The sequence below is a fragment of the Phocoena phocoena genome, chromosome 13 (assembly GCF_963924675.1).
Source record: "Phocoena phocoena chromosome 13, mPhoPho1.1, whole genome shotgun sequence".
Taxonomy (NCBI): Eukaryota; Metazoa; Chordata; class Mammalia; order Artiodactyla; family Phocoenidae; genus Phocoena; species Phocoena phocoena.
In genome coordinates, this window is record NC_089231.1 from 64,035,050 (window position 1) to 64,056,883 (window position 21,834).

At 50.4% G+C, this 21,834-nt stretch overlaps 1 protein-coding gene across 4 annotated transcripts in view; it reads left to right on the forward strand.

Annotated features, from left to right (window-relative positions):
* Positions 1 to 21,834, forward strand: part of MED15 (mediator complex subunit 15) — a 61,372-nt gene that overhangs the window by 23,589 nt on the left and 15,949 nt on the right. For 3 of the 4 annotated variants that reach the window (XM_065889361.1, XM_065889358.1, XM_065889359.1), the window contains exons 2-5: positions 1,626 to 1,713; positions 16,850 to 16,901; positions 18,466 to 18,495; positions 19,907 to 20,119. In XM_065889361.1, the coding sequence (XP_065745433.1) occupies positions 1,636 to 1,713; positions 16,850 to 16,901; positions 18,466 to 18,495; positions 19,907 to 20,119 (373 nt within the window). In that variant the 5' untranslated portion in view covers positions 1,626 to 1,635. The remainder of the gene's footprint in view (positions 1 to 1,625; positions 1,714 to 16,849; positions 16,902 to 18,465; positions 18,496 to 19,906; positions 20,120 to 21,834) is intronic. The other variant, XM_065889360.1, reaches the window with a different exon arrangement.

Below are 21,834 nucleotides of genomic sequence, written 5' to 3' on the forward strand. Positions count from 1 at the left end.
GTCACCAGCCAGGCGCCTGGCCAAGCCCCCAGGTCTTCTGCTCGTGACGCAGGGCTGTCTGCGCCCCTCTTGGCCACTCTGCGCTTCACCTGGCTCCTGGGGCCTCTTCCCAGCCAGCTGCCAGCCGTCACGGCCCCCTCACATGTCTACTGCTTTCCTTGGGGTTGCCCCAGTGGTCCGCGGCTCTGTGGCCCTCAGCTTCGGGCAAGCCTCTGTGGTAGGGTTAGCCTCATATGGCTGTTGGAGGAGGGATGGGGGTGCTGGGGAGACCCCCCTTGAAGACAGGTCTGCTCAGTCACTTGTCGGAGCTGCTCGAGGACTCAGAACCCACGTTCGCACGTGGGATGCCTGCTCCGCTGGCCTCAGCCCCTGAGCGCCAGGTCCCCCTGGCCTGTCAGGGTCTCGCCTTGTCCTCCTGCATCCTTCCTTTTGCCTCTCTTTGATCCTGGTCACACGTCCCCTCGTGCGAGCGTCTGCTCTACTCTGGATGCTTCTCCAGCGGGAACCCATTGCTGCCTCCTGGTCCTGGTGCAGGCTCAGGGAAGCAGGCGGGAGGTGGGGGCTCTGGCCTCACGTGCGGAATTTGGCAGTGTGGTAGTCTGCAGCATTTTATCTTTCTTTATACGTGAGTACAGATTTATCCATCTCAGCATTTAGCCTCTTGTCTGGGGTTTCTCTCGGGATCACGAACGTGGTCCTGCAGCCTATGTGCACGCTCTTTCAGTACCCAGGGTGTGTGTGTGTTTGGAGCCATCAGAAAGCCTTCCAGCACCGGCTGGACTAGGCTTGTTGGATTCCCTTGGGAGAGGAGGGTCTTTATCAGTGAGCCCAGCGCTGGGAAGACAGGTCGGGAGACCCATCCTGTGGAGAAGAAGGCGGGCTGTGAGCAGAGGGGCCAGGCTTGAGGACCTGAGCCTGATGTGCTCCTTCCTTTCTAACAAATGCGCACCTATCCTTACCTTCGTCTGGGGGCGGGGTGGGAGTGGGGGAATGTGTGCTACCACCCAGAGGAGCTCGGGCTTAGCCATGTGCAGCAGAGCATCATGTGATGAAAACCTGGGGTCACATTCCGTCTCTTGCCATGCATGTGTTGGCATTTGTGTGGTCTGTCTCCTGCCCCCAACTGGAAGTTGTTGAGGTCGGGCTCATCTCCTTGGTCCCACTGGGAGGACCTGCATGTCCGACACAGGGACCTTTGCCTTGGGAGGAACTGAGAGGTGACTGGCATGGCCCCTTTGTTCCAGCAGAGGAGGCTTCCAGAGCAAGGGTCCCACTGCTCTTGACGCCAGAGTTGGATGGGGGCTCAGGTCACGTAGAGGGCAGGAAATGGAGGCCAGCTGGACGCCCTGTTGTTTAATGTGCTGGTTGTGAGCAGCCTCTGGGCCTGGCCCCTCTGCCCGCTTAAGCTGGGTGGCTGCTTTGTTTCATGGTGACCGCCTTTCCTGTTCCTTCCTTCTTGTGGCGCTGCCCGCCTTCTCCTTTGCTCAGCTGCCTTTTATCGCTGTGCTGAGAGCCCCCCCCTTCGTGCCTCTCCTGGGCCTCAACCAGGCTGGTGGGCCAGGCCACATCCGTGGGCCTGCTGGCCAGGGAGCCTGTGTCAACATCTCTCCTCCTTTGTGTTCCAGAGAGGATGCCATGAGGAAGGCTGGCGTGGCCCACAGTAAATCCAGCAAGGACATGGAGAGCCACGTGTTTCTGAAGGCCAAGACCCGGGTAAGGCCCTGGGGGGTGGCTCCCAGTGGGGACGCTGCTGGAGGGCAGGGTGCCAGGCCATGGGGACGGGGTGGCTGCTCACTGTTGGGTGGCACTCTGTGGGAAGATCCTGTGTTTGTGGTATAGGTGCGGGAGGGGATTGGGTGGGCATCCAGGATGCAGGCGCAGCCTCCGACTCCAGACCTTGCTCTTGGCACCCCCATTCATGGTCAGCTCCCGTGAATCCTGTAGGGTGCTCCCTCAGGCCCCGGTGGTTCCTGTGGACGGTGCTCTGAGTAAGAACGGCTCTGTCCTCAGGCTCAGCCCTCCTGTGGGTCAGGGCCCTGAAAGGTGGGCCCAGAAGGGTTCCTGTCCCCTTTTGTTAAATGATGCAGGTGATGCTCGTGGAGGGCGAGGCCTTGGTGAGGACGATGCTTGGGAACTTCACAGGTGGAGTGGTTGGGGCGGGTTTCCTGTGTGAGCTCTCGCGTGAACTGGGCATCACCACGGGCTTCACGTGACCACATCCTGTCATCTGCCTTGGGGTAGAGCTGCTCATAGAAATGAAACAGAACAGGCACAAAGAAGCAAGCGGCTTGTCTGGGTTACCTGGCTCGTGCAGGGCAGGCTGTGTCTGATGCACCAGCTCTGCCGAGCACCTGATGCCCGAGCGTGGTGCTGGAGCTCTAAGACCTACTGTGTGTCAAGAATCAGAAACAGGGACTTCCCTGGTGACGCAGTGGTTAAGAATCCGCCTGCAAATGCAGGGGACACGGGTTTGAGCCCTGGTCCGGGAAGATCCCACATGCCGTGGAGCAACTAAGCCTGTGCGACACAACTACTGAGCCTGCGCTCTTGAGCCTGCACACCGCAACTACTGAGCCTGTGTACTGCAACTGCTGAAGCCCGTGCACCTAGAGGCTGTGCTCTGCAACAAGATAAGCCACCACAATGAGAAGCCCACGCATTGCAACGAAGAGTAGCCCCTACTCACCGCAACTAGAGAAAGCCTGCACGCAGCAACGAAAACCCAATGCAACCAAAAAGAAATACATAAATAGATAAATTTTTTTAAAAAAAAGAAGAGAAAAAGAAGAATCAAAAGCAGATGCTATTTATGGTTGGATCCGGGTTTAGGTAAACCAACTGTCAAGACGTACAGAGGTCTGTTGGGGAAACTTAGCCTGGTTTGAGTGTTTAGATGAGGTAAACATTTTCTGAAATGGAAAGGTAGAGGTGATTGGCCGGAGAGTGCAGCTTCCAAAACAGAAACCATGTGTACAGCCTGGGCTTGGAGGTCAGAGCACACCAGCATGTGTTTGTGAGCACAGGTAGGTGGAGAACGAGCAGCAGAAGCCCGTGCACTGAGGTGGGCGGGCTCGTGCTGTGGACATAGAAAATGGTAAGTGTTATATTCTTTTTTATAGCAACTTTATTGAGCTCTAATTCATATACTGTGCAATTCACCAATTTAAAGTGTACAGTTCAGTGGTTGGTCTTTTAGGATCTTCACAGAGTTGTGCAGCCATCACCACAATCCATTTTAGAGCATTTTCTTTTTTCTTTTCTTTTTTTTTGTCTTTGGCCACACCTTGCAGCTTATGGGATCTCAGTTCCCCGACCAGGGATTGAACATGGGCCATGACAGTGAAAGCCCGGAATCCTAACCACTTAGGCCCCCAGGGTACTCCCTAGAGCATTTTCTAAAGAATCTCTATACCCGTTAGCCAGCACTCGCCATTTTCCCTCAATCCTCAGTCCTAGGCAACCACTTATCTGCTTTCTGTTGATATAGATTTGCTTATTTTGTACTTTTCATATAAATGCATCATAAAGTATATGTTTCTGTGACTGGCTTCTTTCACTTAGCATAATATTTTTAATGTTCACCCATGAACCATTTTGTAGCATGTACTTTATTCCTTTTTATTGCCAAATAATATTCCATTGTATGGATGTACCATATTTTATTTATCCATCACCAGTTTATGGACATCTGGAGCCTTTCCACTTTTTGGCTGTTATAATAATGCTGCTATGAACATTTGTGTGCAAACTTTCCTGGGGTCATATGTTTCCATTTCTCTTTCCTGTATACCTAGGAAAGGAACTGCTGAATCAGATGGTAACTCTGTATTTAACCTTTTGAGGAATTGCCAGACTGTTTTCAAAGCAGCTGCACCATTTTACATTCCCTCTAGGAGTGTATGAGGTTCCAATTTCTCCATTCCTCATCAATACTTGTTACTGTTTTTTTTTTTATTATAGCCATCATAATGAGTGTGAAGTAGTATCTAATTGTGGTTTTGATTTGCATTCCCAGATGACTTACTGTGTTTATTGGTCATTTGTATATTTTCTTTGGAGAAATGCTTATTCAAATCCTTTGCCCATTTTAAAATTGAGTTGTTGGTCTTTTTATTGCTAGATTGTAAGAACTCATTATTATTAGTGTAATTTGAAGATATTTGGGAGATAAGAACCTTGGTGAGGGCTTATTGAATTATTTCAACTTTCAAAATACACAACTTATTGGTCCAGTATTATTTGTTGTCTATTGCTTTATAAGGAACTACCGCAAAACGTAGTGGCCTAGAGCAATAGTTGGTATCTGTCCTGATTCTTTGGGTCAGGATTGGGATGATTGGAACTGCCTGGCTGGCCATTCTTCTGGTCTCACTGGTGACCTCGGCGCAGCCACATTCAGCTGGCAGCCACCTGGTGTCTCCAGCAGCATAGCCCGGGCTTCGTTACGGCACAGTGGCTGGCTTCCAAGGCAGGGGACGTGGAAGCTGTCAGTCCCCTGAAGTCCTAGAACATCTCTGGGTCACAGCAAGTCCTAAGGCCAGTGTGGAGTCTGGGGAGGGAGTCGTTTCCACCTTCTCTGTGCGCTGTGGCCTGTGCATCCAAGGAGGCCAGCGGTTGTTAGCTGCCATCTTGGAGACTGGCCACCACAGAGACCCTCCCAGCAGCTGGGGAATAAGTCTTCCATCCCGAGGGGGCGACTGGCAGCACAACAGCCCCCGTCGCTGTCCTCACCTCTCCTTACTGCAGCCCACACCACACCTTAGCAATTTCAGTTGCATTTCCTTTGGTCAGGCTGGTTCTAAATCCCTAACTTCAAGAGGAGGCCCTGACTATTTGGAAGAGAGGTATTTATAGAGAGGTCTGGGAAGTTTCCTATGTCATTTTTAGAGACAGACTTTCTGCTTGGACACTGCTGTCCAATGTCCAGTTTATTAGTCCTGCTCAAGCCCCACATGGAGCCTTGGGCCCTGTCATGCAGTAAGACCTTTCCTCCAGAGTGGGGCTCCGGAGGGACTCTCCAGTCAGGTGGCAGCCAGCATGCTTGTTACCTGCCCCTCCCGCCTGAGACCCCATTAGAATGACTGTGAAAGAATGTAAAAGGTGGGACCCAGAGCAAAGAAAAGGATACAGAAGAGTGATTTCTCTGTTTTTAGACTCCAGGAGGGTCCGGGAGGCAGAGGAGGTCATGGAAAAGGGGCTAACCTTCTCTTGGAATCCTGGCAAGCAGGTGGGTCCAGAGGTGTCCACCCTAAAGGAAACCGGGTCATCCATGGGCACCTCAGGCTGCCTGGTATACAACCCGGGCAAGGAAGACCTTGAGCACTCTTGTTTAAAAGACCACCAGCTCCAGATTGCCTGGTTGGTGCATGCTTCCAGTGTGGTGTTAGCACCCAGAGTTAAAGCTCTTCCCATTATGTCAGGGGCTGGCCCTGGGTCTAACGGCCAGGCCCCATTGCTCCCTCTAAAGTGATGTGATGTCCCCTTGTAAGGCCCATGAAGCAGGTACAGTGCTGCTCTCCCCAGGATACAGACGAGGAGGCTCAGGCACACAGATGCCAGGTAACTTGCCCAGGAGGTCACACACCCTGGGGATGTGGGGTAGGAGCCTACCCTCTTTGCTACTTGTGCTACTTCCCCCCATCTAGCAAAGCAAAAGACACCCAAACACCCACTTTAATTCTTAACATCTGAATTCTTGCAGGTGGGACTGCTCTCTGCCTCAAGGCAGAAACCACTTTCCCTGGGGTGGTGGGTGATATAATAATAGCAGCTCTAAGCACTCTGCAGATTCAGGAAGGTATGGCATCTGCTGGATGAGAGCACAGCCAGGGATCCCGGGACCTCTGCATCGGCACCCACAGCGGCAGTGCATAGAGAGGCTTATTACAGCTGGGTGCATTGCTGAACATGTACTTATCACTTGGTTGTTTTTAAATTAAGCTTATATGTTAAACACACATCAACTGTTTTGCACGTTGTATAGTATTATGCAGAAGTAGTGCATGTCTCTGGTTTACAGCTGTAAACGCTGAGTCCCCACGGTGGGGGCCAAGGTGAAACCCAGGGACCAGGAGGCGGAGAACATCAGAACTGGGAAGTGACCTGGAGGCTAATTAGAGGAGGGCTGAGGGGCACAAGCATCTGCTGGAATAAGAAGGCAAGAGCACAGCCTGCGGAGAGCGGGAAGAGGCCGTGCACGTCTGATGAAGGAGACACTCTCCAACCTTCAGCCCTTTTTACAGACCTCGCAAGCCCAGGGTTGGCCTTTTGAATGAAACCGAATACATCTTCTGCTATCTTTGTTTAATCAGGGACAGCTATTGGAGGAGAAAAGCACAATTGTGTATAGTGAAAACGGCAAACCGCATGAAAAGACTAGTATTTTCTGAAAAACTGCTGAGACCTGCTAGATAGGCCTGGGTGTGGCCAGTTTTGACAGGTCCAGGGCTGTGCTCCTGCCCTCTGCTGTTTGTGGGGTGACAGCCAGGCCTCCTCCTCCACTACCCGGCGTCGGCGTGCTTGCTCGGAGGCCTCCTTGGAAATTCTACTTCTTTGGTTTTCAGTCGCTCCATTTTCACTAGCATGTACTGAGGAGCTGAGAGAGTACAGACACTCCGCGTAGTCCTTGTGACTTTCTCCAATTCAGCTGTGAAGAACACGAGGTGTGGGGCAAATCAGCGGTAGCATGGGGAGCTAGCTTGCTTTCTTTCGATCTTATTTTTTAATTTAAACTGGGTAAGGAACCCACTGTCATTTGTTTTATTATTTAATTTTTGTATGTTTAAAATATTTTATAATGTATAAGGGTAAAATTTTAAAATACGTGAATCACAATACTTACCAAAGGTCCCATGTTGCTGAGAACACTGGCTCTGGAGCACCTGCTCTGGGAATTGATACATTTTTCAAGTATGAGGAAAAGTTTCTAACAGACTTTGTAGAAACTGACAAAATGATTCTAAGGAAACTCAAGGGACCCAGCATAGCCAAAACAATCTTGGAAAAGAACAAATGGTGCTGGGACATCTGCTGGCTTATCACATGTATGATATTGAGGTGGGACCCCAGTCTCATACCATATACCAGCATTAACTCAAAATGGATCAAAGACCTAAGAGCTAAAACTGTTAAGCTTTTATTTTTTTTATTTTTTATTTATTTTTGGCTGCATTGGGTCTTCATTGCTGTGCACAGGCTTTCTCTAGTTGCGGTGAGCTGGGGCTCCTCTTCGTTGAGGTGCGCGGGCTTCTCACTGCGGAGGTTTCTCATTGCAGAACATGGCCTCTAGGCACGTAGGCTCATAGTTGTGGCTCGCGGGCTCTAGAGCACAGGCTCAGTAGTTGTGGCGCACGGGCTTAGTTGCTCCACGGCATGTGGGATCTTCCTGTGGGACCAGGGCTTGAAGCTGTGTCCCCTGCTTTTACAGGCGGATTCTTAACCACAGGGAAGTTCTAAAACTAAAATTTTTAGAAGAAAATATAGGCATGAATCTTTGTGACCTCAGATTAGGCAATGGTTTCTTACATGTGACACCAAAAGCACAAGCAACAAAAGAAAACATAGATTAATTTGACTTCATCAAAATTAAACATTATTGTGCATCAAAGGATACCATCAAGAGAGTAAAATGACAGCCTATGGAATGGGAGAAAATATTTGCAAATCAAATATCTGATGATATCTGATGAGGGACTGGTATCAGATTATATAAAGAACTGCAGCTCAACAACAACAACAAAAGAAACCAAACAACCTAATTCAAAAATGGGCAGGGCTTCCCTGGTGGCGCAGTGGTTGAGAGTCCGCCTGCGGAGGCAGGGGACGGGGGTTCGTGCCCCGGTCCGGGAAGATCCCACGTGCCGCGGAGCGGCTGGGCCCGTGAGCCATGGCCGCTGGGCCTGCGCGTCCGGAGCCTGTGCTCCGCAACGGGAGAGGCCACAACAGTGAGAGGCCCGCGTACCGCAAAAAAAAAAAAAAAAAAAAATGGGCAAAGAACTTGAACAGACATTTCTCCAGAGAAGATATATTGGGTTGGCTAAGAAAGTCCATTCGTTTTTTTTCCGTAAGATGGCTCTAGTAGCGCTTAGTTGTCTTTAACTTCCTTCAAAACAATTTTGTTAGATTGTATTGTGACAGCTGTCATATCAGTGTGCATTTAAAAAAAAATTAACAAAATTGGAATTTTTGTGTAGGCATTTTAATATTGAAGATGGAAGAAAAACAACTTTTTAAAAAATTGTTTTACTATGCTTTATTACTTCAAGAAAGGTAAAAATGCAACTGAAATGCAACAAAAGATTTGTGCAGTGTATGGAGAAGGTGCTGTGACTGATCAAACGTGTCAAAAGTGGTTTGTGAAGTTTCGTGCTGGGGATTTCCTGCTGGACGATGCTCCACGGTCGGGTAGACCAGTTGAAGTTGATAGCGATCAAACTGAGACATTAATTGAGAGCAGTCAATGTTCTACCATGCAGGATATAGCTGACATACTCAAAATATCCAAATCAAGTGTTGAAAATCATTTGCATCAGCTTGGTTATGTTAATCGCTTTGATGTTTCGGTTCCACGTAAGTTAAGCAAAAAAAACCTTCTTGACCATATTTCCACATGTGATTCTCCATTTAAATGTAGTGAAAACGGTTTTTTTGGTTTTTGGTGATTTTTTTGTTTGTTTGGTTGGGTTTTTTTTTGGTGGTACGCGTGCCTCTCACTGCTGTGGCCTCTCCCATTGCGGAGCACAGGCTCCAGATGCGCAGGCTCAGCGGCCATGGCTCACGGGCCCAGCCGCTCTGCGGCATGTGGGATCTTCCCGGACCGGGGCATGAACCCGTGTCCCCTGCATCGGCAGGCGGACTCTCAACCACTGCGCCACCAGGAAAGCCCAAACGTTTTGTTTTTAAAACAAATTGCGTCGGGATGAAAAGTGGATACTGTACAATAATGTAGAATGGAAGAGATCAGTGGGGCAAGTGAAATGAACCACCACCAACCACACCAAAGGCTGGTCTTCATCCAAAGAAGGTGATGTTGTGTATATGGTGGGATTGGAAGGGAGTTCTCTATTATGAGCTACTTCTGGAAAACCAAACGATTAATTCCAACAAGTACTGCTCCCAATTAGACCAATTGAAAGCAGCACTCAATGAAAAGCGTCCAGAATTAGTCCACAGAAAACGCATAATCTTCCATCACGATAACGCCAGACCTCATGTTTCTTTGATGACCAGGCAAAAACTGTTACACCTTGGCTAGGAAGTTCTGATTCATCCGCCATATTCACCAGACATTTGCACCTTTGGATTTACATTTATTTCAGTCTTTACAAAATTCTCTTAATGGAAAAAATGTCAATTCCCTGGAAGACTGTAAAAGACACCTAGAACAGTTCTTTGCTCAAAAAGATAAAAAGTTTTGAGGGACTTCCCTGGTGGTGCAGTGGTTAAGAATCCTCCTGCCAATGCAGGGGACATGGGTTTGATCTCTGGTCTGGGAAGACCCCACATGCCGCAGAGCAACTAAGTAAATGTGCCACAACTACTGAGCCTGCGCTCTAGAGCCCGCGTGCCAAACTGCTGAGCCTGCGTGCCACAACTACTGAAGCCTGTGCGCCCTAGAGCCTGCCCGCTGCAACTACTGAGCCCGCCTGCCGCAACTACTGAGGCCCATGTGCCTCGAGCCTGTGCTCCGCAACAAGAGAAGCCACCGCAATGAGAAGCCCGCTCAACAAAGAGTAACCCCCGCTTGCCGCAACTAGAGAAAACCCATGTGCAGCAATGAAGACCCAATGCAGCCAAAAACATTTTTTTTTAAATAAAAAGTTTTGGGAAGGTGGAATTTTGAAGTTGCCTGAAAAATGGCAGAAGGTAGTGGAACAAAGTGGTGAATACATTGTTCAATAAAGTTCTTGGTGAAAGTAAAAAATGTGTCTTTATTTTTACTTAAAAACCAAAGGGCTTCCCTGGTGGCGCAGTGGTTGAGAGTCTGCCTGCCGATGCAGGGGACACGGGTTTGTGCCCCAGTCTGGGAAGATCCCACATGCCGCGGAGCGGCTAGGCCCGTGAGCCATGGCCGCTGAGCCTGTGCATCCAGAGCCTGTGCTCCACAACGGGAGAGGCCACAACAGTGAGAGGCCCGCATACTGCAAAAAAACCCCCAAAAAACCAAAGGAACTATTTTGGCCAGCCCAGTACAAATGGCCAAGAAGCACATGAAAGGATGCTCAGTATCACTAGTCCTTAGGGAAAGGCGAATCCAAACCACAGTGAGGTACAACGTCACACTCATGATGGCTATAATAAAAAAAGATGATAAGTATTGGTGAGATATTGGCACATCATACGTTGCTGGAAGGAATGTATAGTGGAGCAGCCACTGTGGAAAACAGTGTGGTGATTCCTCAGAAATTAAACAGTTACCATATATGCACAGAACTTGTGCAGAAATACTCATAGCATCACTCATAATAGCCAGAAAGTTGGAACACCCAAATGTTTATCAGCTGATGAGTAAAGAAAATGTGGTGTGTCTGTATAATGGACTGTTATCTGGCCGTATAATGGACTATGGTACAACACAGATGAACCTTGAAAACATCACAATAAGTGTAGTGAAATAGTCACAAGGGAGCACGTATTGTATGATGCATTTGTATAAGATGCCCAGAATAGGCCAATCTATAGAGGCAGTGTATTAGTTTCCTGTAGCTGCTGGACAAATTCCCACAGACTTGGAGGCTACAGTCTCTGGACTCATGGCTTTGGCCTCTTGGCTCAAGGCTCTCCCCGGTGGTCATGTTTGCAGCCAGTAGTTTTACCAGCCTGTTTCCTGCCTGTTGACTTTGGGAGTCTGACACCCTTTTAAAATTTCATCCAGTCTCTCCCTTTTAGTCTAAACTGGCAGTGTTTCTGCTGGTATGACGCTTTAAACCGTGAATATGTGACATATTCATGCCACCAGACAGAAGGTTTCCCCACAGATGTTTCATCCCTGTAATTTCATCCCTATTCCTGGCATCTGTGAGACGACTGAGAGGATTCATCACATGCCTGATCTCTTTGGCACTAGCATAGTCTGTGCAACCACACCCTCAGCCTTCTCTCCAGAGCACACATTCCTACAGTGAATCTCCTAATTTTAGTGTTTCTTTGTAATCTGAATAGCCTGGGAATTTCCGAAACCAAGTCCAGTTTCCTTTATGCTTAACGGTTCTTCCCTCAGTTTCTTTCTTTACTCCCAATTTTACTGTAAGCAGCTAGAAGAAAGCAGGCCAGGACTTCTCTGGTGGCGCAGTGGTTAAGAATCCGCCTGCCAATGCAGGGGACACAGGTTCGAGCCCTGGTCCGGGAAAATCCCACATGCTGCGGAGCAACTAAGCCTGTGCGCCACAACTACTGAGCTTGTGCACCACAACTACTGAGCCCACATGCCACAGCTACTGAAGCCCGCGTGCTCTAGGGCCCGTGCTCTGCAAAAAAGAGAAGCCACTGCAATGAGAAGCCCGTGCACTGCAACAAAGAGTAGCCCCTGCTCGCCACAACTAGAGAAAGCTTGTGTGCAGCAACAAAGGCCCAATGCAGCCAAAAATAAATAATTTTTTTTAAAAAAAGAAGAAAGCAGGCCAGACCTTCCACACTTTGTTTGGAAGTCTACTCAGCCAAATATCCAGGTTCATTGCTTACAAGGTCTGCCTTCCTCTCAACTAGGGTACGATTCAGCTAGACTTCTGGACACTGTATGACAGGGATTCTCTGTGCTCTTGTTTCCAATCACACGTTCCTCTTTCCCCTGAGCCCTCACCAGAAACACTTTTAACATTCACCTTTTTCCCAGCATTCTGTTCCTGATGACATCTGTATTCTCTAAGATGACATGAGCTTTCTGACCAGCTCCTTTTCTTCCTTTGAGTCCTCAGTAACAGAGTGTTTACCATGCGTGTTCCCACCAACAGTATTCCCTGTGGCCTGGCTCCCTCTTGCCTGCCCCTTATTTCTTGTGAACCCTCTTGCCTGCCCCTTATTTCTTGTGAACCAGGTGTTCGATCAAAAGAGCACAGTATGCAGGGGTCTTGTTAGCAAGAAGGCATTGGAGGTGGTGCCTCATATTTGTATATATTGTATATATTTCTGGGTGTCTTGATTTTCCCACAAGGCCACAGTTGATCAGGAGTTGGGAGAGTGACAGTCTGACTCTTTTATGAAGTTTCCCATCCACTTGTCAGCTGATGATTCCATCATTTAACTGGGCGTTGCAAACTGGTACTTGTCCTGAATTCTGGCTTTTCTTCCACATTTATTAGATGGAATTGTCTTGCCAGGAAAGGTTTTCTTTCATCCACCAGTGCTACTTGGTTGCTTGAAACACAGCCTGTTCGGGACCGTCAGGAGTACTGACTGTCTTGTGGAATTGCTGCCCTTGGTACCCAGGGGCAAGTGCCGGGGCCTGGGGGTGGGGTGAGGCTGCTTCTCTTCCTGTGAGTGGTGTTGTGAGCATGGCTCTGCATCAAGCGAGTTTCAGGCGTTGCAGCCGTTCATTTTGATGTGTCCCCATTGGCTGCTCACAGGCACATTCCTGACCCCTTGGGGCCCCTGTCACAACCCCTTAGTCTTTTGTAGCTTGCTTGCATCTTGGCCCAGAATCAGCTGTTGCTCTAAGGAGCCCTGGTTCCTTTTCAAGGGTGAAATGGTACTTGAGGCTTGCAGTGTGGGCATGGGGCTGCTCACGGCTTCTGCTCTTTTTTGTGAACAGAGCTAAGGAGTCATATGGTTTTGAAACAACAACCTCAAAACCCCATAATTTCACATTGATATTTCCAATTACAGGGTTTTACTTTTATTTTAAACATGTATCTGCTCTCTTTTGTGAATATCTTGTCTTCTAATGTCATTGGCATAATTACTCTAAAATAGTTTCAGAATAAACAGACCAATATTAGCACTAATATTAGTAGCAAATAACAAAATGTGGAATGAAGTTCAAGATTTCTTTACAGCTCTGTGTGTACTTAAAATGTACCCCTTCCCCTAAGGACATATGGTTTTTTTGTTTTGTTTGCTTTTTGTTTTTTAAAATGATCAATCAAAAGAACTCTTTTCCCTATGATTCTGACACCAACTTGATATCAGCTCATATGTTTGGTTGGTTTTGCATTTTTAGGAATTGTACTTTTTTTTTTTTTTTTGGCTGTGTTGGGTCTTTGTTGCTGCACGCGGGCTTTCTCTAGTTGTGGTGAGCCGGGGCTACTCTTCGTTGCGGCGCGCGGGCTTCTCATTGCGGTGGCTTCTCATTGCGGTGGCTTCTCATTGCGGAGCATGGGCTCTAGGCACGCAGGCTTCAGTAGTTGAGGCTTGCGGGCTCTAGAGTACAGGCTCAGTTGTTGTGGCACGGGCTTAGTTGCTCCGCGGCATGTGGGATCATCCCAGACCAGGGCTCGAACCCGTGTTCCCTGCATTGGCAGGCGGATTCTTAACCACTCTACCACCAGGGAAGTCCTTGTACTTTTTTCTTTTGATTTGGCTTTGTCTTCAATTTGGTAAAAGATTACATACTTCCAATGTGAAAGCTGTATAACAAGGTGGGAAGTTTCATTTCCAGGCCACTTCCTGATACCTCTGGGGATTTAATTGTTGATCTGCAGCATTTCTTTTTGCAGGTATAAAGCAAATATACATGTTCAGATTCCCCGAATCTTATACAAAAGGTATAACAGTGTAGCATCTAGTGTGTGGCCTGTGGCATCTTACCTGGAGCATGTGTGTCCATCCTGTTGCTCCCTCCACATCCATGAGGGGATTCGTCCTCCACCTTTGCTGTCAGGCCCTCATGCAAGACTTGTACAGGTTAGACAAAGTGTATAAACTGCAGGAAGCTTTTTTTCCCACATTTCTGTCTTCTCACCTGCAAACCAGCCCGCTAGTAGTACCTGCCTCATTGGGCAGTTGGAAGAATTGAGTGTGTTAATTATCTGTAAAGCATTCAGAGCTGTGCCTGGCCCGGAGTCAGTGCGGCGTGTGAGCTGTCACTGCTGTGCTCTGGCCGTACCCAGCCTGGATGCTTGTATTTTTGCTGTCAGGAGGGGGAGATGATAAAGGTGGAGTGAAGATAAGGGAGGTACACGCTCCTCGGCCCATTTCTGGGACTGTCCTGGAGTGGGGGTGCCTTGGAGCAGAAGAGGGGTCATAACCTCTCTGTCTGCATGGAGGCTGGGAACTCTCACGCCCAGGGAAGCCAATCTAGACATAGAGTAAGGCAGCTGCCCTGGGGAGTCAGAGGAGGATCAAATCAGCAGGCCTGAAGCACTCTACCCTTAACGTGCTGGGTGATGTATTTACCCACAGGAGCGCCCCTTGGTGACAGTGTGACTGACCACTCCCTGTGCCCGCTTCTCCTGTCAGGTGGTTGCTGCCCCCCTCTGTCCCCTTCAGGCCTCCTCATGCTGGTCTGGTCCCCAGAGCCTCTGCTGCACTGGGCTGTGGGCAGCCTCAGTGGGCGCAGGCCATGGATGCCTTGTGCCCACCTGGCTCCAAGCACTCGGTCCTGGTTCTGTGCCAAGGGCTTTGGGGACATGCTCCTGAGCCCCATTTACTGTATCTTGTGTCGGAGTAAAATATCTGGTTGCTGGTTTTGTTTTGTTTTGTTTTATAACTGAAGTATAGTTGATTTACAATGTTGTGTTTTTTCCTTACGGCAAAGTGATTCAGTTATACATATGTATATTTTCTATTATGGTTTATCACAGGATATTGAACATAGATCCCTGTGCTATACCTTGTTGTTTATCCATTCTGTATATAATAGTTTGCATCTGCTAACCCCAAACTCCCGGTCCATCCCTCCCCTAGCACCCCCCACCCCCGGCAACCACAACTCTGTTCTCTATGTCCATGAGTCTGTTTCTGTTTCATAGATAAGTTCATTTATCATATTTTAGATTCCCCATATAAGTAATACCATATGGTATTTGTCTGACTTACTTCGCTTAGTATAACAATCTCTGGGTCCATCCATGTTGCTGCAAATGGCATTATTTCATTCTTTTTTATGACTGAGTAATATTCCATTGTATATATACATACTACATCCTCTTTATCCATTCATCTGTCAGTGGACACTTAGGTGCTTCCATGTCTTGGCTATTGTAAATAGTGCTGATGTGAACATAGGGGTGCACGTATATTTTTGAATTAGAGTTTTCTCCGGATATATGCCCAAGAGTGGGATTGCAGGATCATATGGTAATTCTATTTTTAGTTTTTTGAGGAACCTCCATACTGTTTGCCATAGTGGCTGCATCAGTTTACATTCCCACTAACAGTGTTGGAGAGTTCCCTTTTCTCCAAACTCCAGCATTTGTTGTTTGTGGACTTTTTAATGATCTGGTTCCTTTTTAAACCTGCTTCCTCTTGCTTCACCTTTTATGGAAGTAGAAAAAGCTCAACAAATTCTTTTAAGATTTCTCCAACCCAAAAGATGGCCAAGGCCTTACTGAGACGTCAGCTCTTGACCTGGCAAGCTCCCCGTCCTTGGCCACCTCATTTCGGAGCTTCCTTTAGCCCCCACTTTCCTTGTGCCCCACTCACCACCCTGTTGTCCTTCAAGGACCAGCCTGGTCAGGTGATCGGTGGGATCCTTTTCCTCCCAGAAATTTGTGGGGGGCATTGGGAGGGGGAGTGTTGAACACATCTCCCATGTGTCCTGTCCTTTGGTACCTGCCCCGTGGCCTCCCTGGGCCTTTCCCCCACGTTTTCCTCTGCTGATTCCATGGCTGAGAAAACAGTGGTGGGTGAAGTTTGAGATCAATGAGGGCTGATGGGGGTTACAAAGTGTGCTTATGTTGTTAACATTCGTCTGAGGCCCCCTTTATGTGTTTCCCTTGGAGGTGTTCTCGTGACGGCAGGTTCACTGTCTGTCCCAGGCTCACGGGTTGTCCCCTGTGGTGGGTCCTGGGCTGCGGGGGTCGTCTCCTCTGGCTGCTGTTGAGTGGACTCAGTGTCATGGTGACTTAGGCGGGGGTCAAGTGAGCAGGCGGGGTGAAAGCTCTGCCCTTTCTGCCTGCCTTGCCAGAAAGATGGTCCAGCTTCTCTGAAATAAGATTTTAGTTACGAACATCCCTTCTTTGACCCCAAGACAAGCTCACAGTAGTGATTTCCCTGGAACCCCTGGAGTGAGTGTCCTTGGTTACAAAGAGGACAAATGGTGGAAGGCAGGCCCTGCTGGGAGGTTCCAGAAACACAGCGAGAACCAAGAGGGCCCTGGGCAGTGGCCTTCACCTGCTTCCTTGAGCGGCACTGTGCCCTCTCCCTGGGCCGTGCAGTGAATTCAGATCAGTGGGAGCTGGGGAAAGCACAGCCAGGGCGCCCAGCCAGATTTGCATGCAAATATGACGTCAGCAGTGGAAAAGCAACAGGCTGGTGTGAAAAGCGAAAGTACTTTGGTACAAATGGAGCAAAGACAAAAGCGGCCCTCCTGTGTCTACTTCTGAGATGCCCTGTGACCCCGGGCCAGCCCCTCTGCAGAAAGACGGGTGCCTGAGCCCCCCCCCCCCGTGACCCTCGCCAGGGTTTACAGCAGGGCGGAGGAGCAGCATCTTCTAGTGTCTTGGTACCTTCTTGGTTTTCTGTTTCTTTGTGCCTTTTGTTGTTCTGTGGTAGCCGAGCTCTGCCGGCCTTTCCCAGAGGGATGGATTCCAGAGGAGGCCGAGCCAAGCCAGACGAAGACAGACAGGGACAGACAGACGGGGATGGCTGCCATCCCTGCCTTCAGGAGGAACGCAGCAGGGCCAGGGCGGGAAGGGGTGTCACTCGGCCTCACTTCTGCGTCTGGGATTAAACTGCTTCCTGTTTTTGCTTTTAGGATGAATACCTTTCTCTCGTGGCCAGGCTCATTATCCATTTTCGAGACATCCGTAAGTAAAACATCACATCTCTGGGTGGTTGTGGTCGCCGTGAGAGCCTGGCCAGTCGCGGCCCCAGTGCCTGAGGCAGGATGTCTGTGGACAGCGCCTGCTTTCTGGGAAGTTCTTCATGGCTTCGCATTTGATTCCATGTTTCCCATCCTCCCAGAGCCTCAGCCTGAAACGTGCTGATTGTGGCCTAATGGAGATGTTAGTGTCCAAGTGGTCTGGGCTGGACTGCTCTTTTTGCTTGTCTGCTTAATCTCCCTTTTTGAAGGACTGCTGCTTTGATCTCTAGGCAGTTCCTGAATAAGCAAAGTCCACCCTGGAATAGACACTTCCTTCCCTGATGCCTGGTTTTTTTGACCCATGGAGGCTGGACCTGTGTTCCCGTCAGGCTGGAAGCTTCTGGGGCCAGCTTTCTCAGCGCCACCCTGCACTCCCTGCCCTGGTGAGGGCCCAGCCCCACAGCATCCCAGTTCCTCTTCTCCAGGGCCGCTCAGGGCCGCTGGCCACTGCGTGGTGGGGGGTGGGGCGTGGTTACAGCCACAGCGCCTCCTGCCGGCCTGCAGTGGTGTGACCACAGGAGGCAGGTTCCTCCCACGCAGCCTGTCCATGGGGTAGCTGCTCCCTGTGGCTGTTGAGACAGCTGTGGCATCAGAGTCACTCATCTCAGAGGGAGACATTGGGGACCCCAGAGTCCTTGCAGGGCCATTGCTTCTTTCCACACTAACTTTTTACCAGACTGGCTAGCAAGATGAACCTCACTTGATTTCACTTTCTTTGCTGTGTTTGGGAAGGGCCCATGGTGTTTGGAACAAGAGGAGCAGCCACTAGAAGCCTGGGGCATGAGCAGCCTGGCCACGACCCCGTCTGTACTGGCAAGGGCTCGGCCTTTCGGGCTGGCTGGCCCATTTGGGAGCTGGCCCTGGCACGGCAGTGCACAAAGCCCTTTGGCGGGGGCGCCCACAACTGCCTCACCCCCGGCAGAGGGTGGAACTGTTGTGGCAGTTCCCCGCCTGTCCTGGGGCTGGCTGGATCCGGCTTCTAACCAGCCTTGGACAGACTCAGTTTCCTCATCCAGAAAATGGGGATGCTGCCTCCCTAACCAGAGTGGGCTGAAAATGGAGGTGTTGTGGGCCCAACATAGATCCCTGAAGCGCTCTTGTTTGTGGCTTGGGGCCTGTGCTAAGAGCCCCGGCCTGGGAAGGAGGGAACTAGAGGAGACCCAGCACCAGCCTCCACCTGGGGGCTGTTCTCCAGGGCCCAGGTTGACCGTGGGGTGGTTCTGCACCCTCTCGCTCCTGGCCTCCTTGTGTGTCAGTGCTGCCAGGGGTGGGACACATACATGTATTCACACATGTTCACACACACACACACACACACACACACACACGCACACACATACTCTGAAACTCTGAGGTATGTTTTGTCTAGTTTCTAGGCAGGGTCAGTTCAGTGTTAGCAAATGACCTCTGGGCGAATGCCTTCAGCACTGACTTAGCGTGGAAATATATGGTTACGGAAAAACTTTGTTTACTTTGGTTTCTTTTTTTTTTTTTTCTTTTATATATAGATAACAAGAAATCACAAGCTTCTGTCAGTGGTAAGAGTTTCTCCTTTTGGAATTAAAGTTTTTCCCAACCTTGGCTACAGAGTAGCAGGAATGGGATGGTGGGTGTTGCGTGTGCCTGGGGTTAAGCTGTTACTGGAGGAGGAAGTTCCCGGAGAGACAACCTCGGGTTCCTGAGAACTGCCAGCTCCTGGCCCACCAGGCACCCTCCTCCTGGTGACCGTGGAGTTGGACGATACCACCCCATCCCATTCCTCCCGCAAAAAAAATGATGAAAACTCACACGATTATTGAATATTATCTAAAATTTTGAGCTCTCTGGGAGAGAACTAGTATGGTATAATGCTATGCTCAGCATAATAATCTGTAGTAGCATTTAGAGAATAACTATGAATTCACTTTCTTAAGTTACAAAGTTTCTTTGTAAGTTAAGAATTGTCATTCTTTTTTATTTTTTAATTTCAAGGTTTTATCTCATGGGAACCCTGTTGATTTAGCCTAGGTCTCGCTGAGTGAGCTGCCAGTGAAGGGGTTTAGCAGATCCCAGTGGCCAACTAAACTCTGACTGCCGGGCAGGGAGCCACCCTGGCGGGCTGTTTGTCTTACTGTCGGTGGCACATGCCGCATGCCCAGGCTTGCCTTGGCCGAGCTGGCTGCACCTGCCTGGGGTCTCTTGGCTTGTGCAGCAATTGTTGGCCAGCCAGGGCTAGGGGGTGGTGGTGGGGGTGGGTATCAAGAGTGCTTGGCCAGGAGAATGTGTGTGTTCACTCGGTTCTGTGTCAGGGTGAGCCGGCCAGGCCACACCTGCCTGCAGGTGGCTCTTTGCTGTTATAACAAGAGCCTCTGGCTCCTGCCCCAGGCCCTGGCATTACTCAGTTGGCGAGCATCTGCGGACCCCTCCCACACACCCTTGTTCTCAGGGGTCTTTCCTGAGAACTGCTCCTCAGTGGGGTCCTGCCCAGACTTAGCAGAGATGGGCTTCTGGTGCACAAGGGGACTTGTAACCTCCCTGGGACATCTACTCCTGCCCCCTCTTCTCTAGCCCCAGGCTCGGCTTACTGTGAAGAGCCCTTGACCCTTGTTTTCTCTGGATTCCCAGCTGTGTCTCACCCAGCAGGAGGGGCCTATGGCCAGGATGGGTGGGGCCACCGCCTGCCACCGAGGGCTTGCTTGTCCCTTGGAGTCTGTCAGGACCTGGCATAGGCTAGGCTGGGGTGTGGGCTGTGCTCCCTGACCAGGAGGTGTCCCAGCCCCTGGGGTGTGGTATGCAGCTGGGCCGGGGCTTGGGGGACTCCCGGGACTCCGGCCGCTCACCATTTGGGACACTGAGGGTGTCGAGCCTGGAGGTGGGAGGAAGCGTGTGCCCGGGAAGGCCTTATGGCCCACGGAGCCTGGCCCGGTTTGGCGGACACTGCCCTGAGACGCTGCACCCTGTGCCCCGCAGACCCTATGAATGCGCTGCAGAGCCTGACTGGCGGGCCCGCCGCGGGAGCAGCCGGCATTGGCCTACCTGCTCGGGGCCCCGGCCAGCCCCTGGGCGGGATGGGCGGCCTGGGGGCCATGGGGCAGCCGATGCCACTCTCGGGGCAGCCACCTCCTGGCACCTCGGGGATGGCCCCCCATGGCATGGCCGTCGTGTCCACGGCCGCTCCGCAGAGTGAGTACCACGCCTCTCAGAGAACCTGCTGCGCTCTCCACAGGCGGCGCGTTCTCTTCCCAGCTGGGGGTGGGGGTGGTGAGGGGGCGAGAGGAGCTGGGGAAGCTCCAGCCTGCTTTGCCTCCCAGAGGGCGAGGGACACCGAGGCCCTCTTGCCCAGGCTGAGGGAGGACTTGGAGGAGGATGGGGTGGCCTGGGACTCCATCCAAGGGGCTGTGCTTTGTAGTCAAGATAGAAACAGTTCCGTCTCAGGGTGTCCTCAGCCGCGAAGCCCCATCTGTCCCTTCCAGTGTTGCCCTGGCCCCAGGCCGCCCAGGCTGTGGCTCGCATCCTGATTCCCCTCCCGAAGGAGGCGCCTGACCCTCCGCACAACTGCTCGGGCCAGGAGCAGGGTTGCAGCGCCGGCTGCCTCTGTCCCAGGACCCTCTTTTTTAAAAAAAATATTTATTTATTTTTGGGTGTGTTGGGTCTTCGTTGCTGTGCACAGGCTTTCTCTAGTTGCGGCGAGCGGGGGCTACTCTTTGTTGTGGTGTGCGGGCTTCTCACTGCGGTGGCTTCTCTTGTTGCGGAGCACGGGCTCTAGGCGCGTGGGCTTTAGTAGTTGTGGCACGCGGACTCAGCGGTTGTGGCTCGCGGGCTCTAGATCGCAGGCTCAGTACTTGTGGCGCATGGGCCTAGTTGCTCCGCGGCATGTGGGATCTTCCCAGACTGGGGCTCAAACCCATGTCCCCTGCATTGGCAGGCGGATTCCTAACCACTGCATCACCAGGGAAGTCCCCCAGGACACTCTTTTTTTTTTTTTTAAATGTTTGGTTTTTTTTTTTTAATTTTATTTATTTATGGCTGTGTTGGGTCTTCGTTTCTGTGCGAGGGCTTTCTCTAGTTGTGGCAAGTGTGGGCCACTCTTGATCACAGTGCACGGGCCTCTCACTATCGCGGCCTCTCTTGTTGCGGAGCACAGGCTCCAGATGTGCAGGCTCAGTAATTGTGGCTCACGGGCCTAGTTGCTCTGCGGCATGTGGGATCTTCCCAGACCAGGGCTCGAACCCGTGTCCCCTGCATTGGTAGGCAGATTCTCAACCACTGCGCCATCAGGGAAGCCCCCCCAGGACACTCTTGATGGACATTTATGCTTGTAGACTTTTATCTAATACTGCTAAGTGCTTCAGTACTTTTTTCCTCTTATGTAACTTTTTATTTTTGAAAATATGAAGAGTCACAGGAAGTTGCAGAATAGCACAGAGCTCCCATGTGCCCTTCCCCCAGCTTCCCCAATGAAAACATCCTAGTACATCACCAAAACCACGACAGTGCTGTCAACTCAGGCAGACTTTATTCACGTGACCAGTCTTTGCATGCACTCTTGCGCATGCGCGTGCATGTGTGTGGTTCTGTGAGGTCTTATCACATATGGAATGGAGTTAGCACATGGAACCGTCACCACCAACAGGCTGTCCTGGTGCCTCCTAATAATCACACCCTCCCTCCAACCCAAAGCCCGGCAGCTGCTGATCTGTTCTCCGCCTTGGTAATTGTGTCATTTTGCGAATGTTACATAAATAGAATCATGCAATATTTGACTTGTTGAGACTGGCTTTTTTTCACTCTGCCTGACGCCCTTGGGAGCCTCTAGGTGGTGTTGGTAATTCCTTCCTGTTCGCTGCTGAGTAATATTCCCTGGACTGGCTGGGCCACGCACAGTTCACTTATCCGCT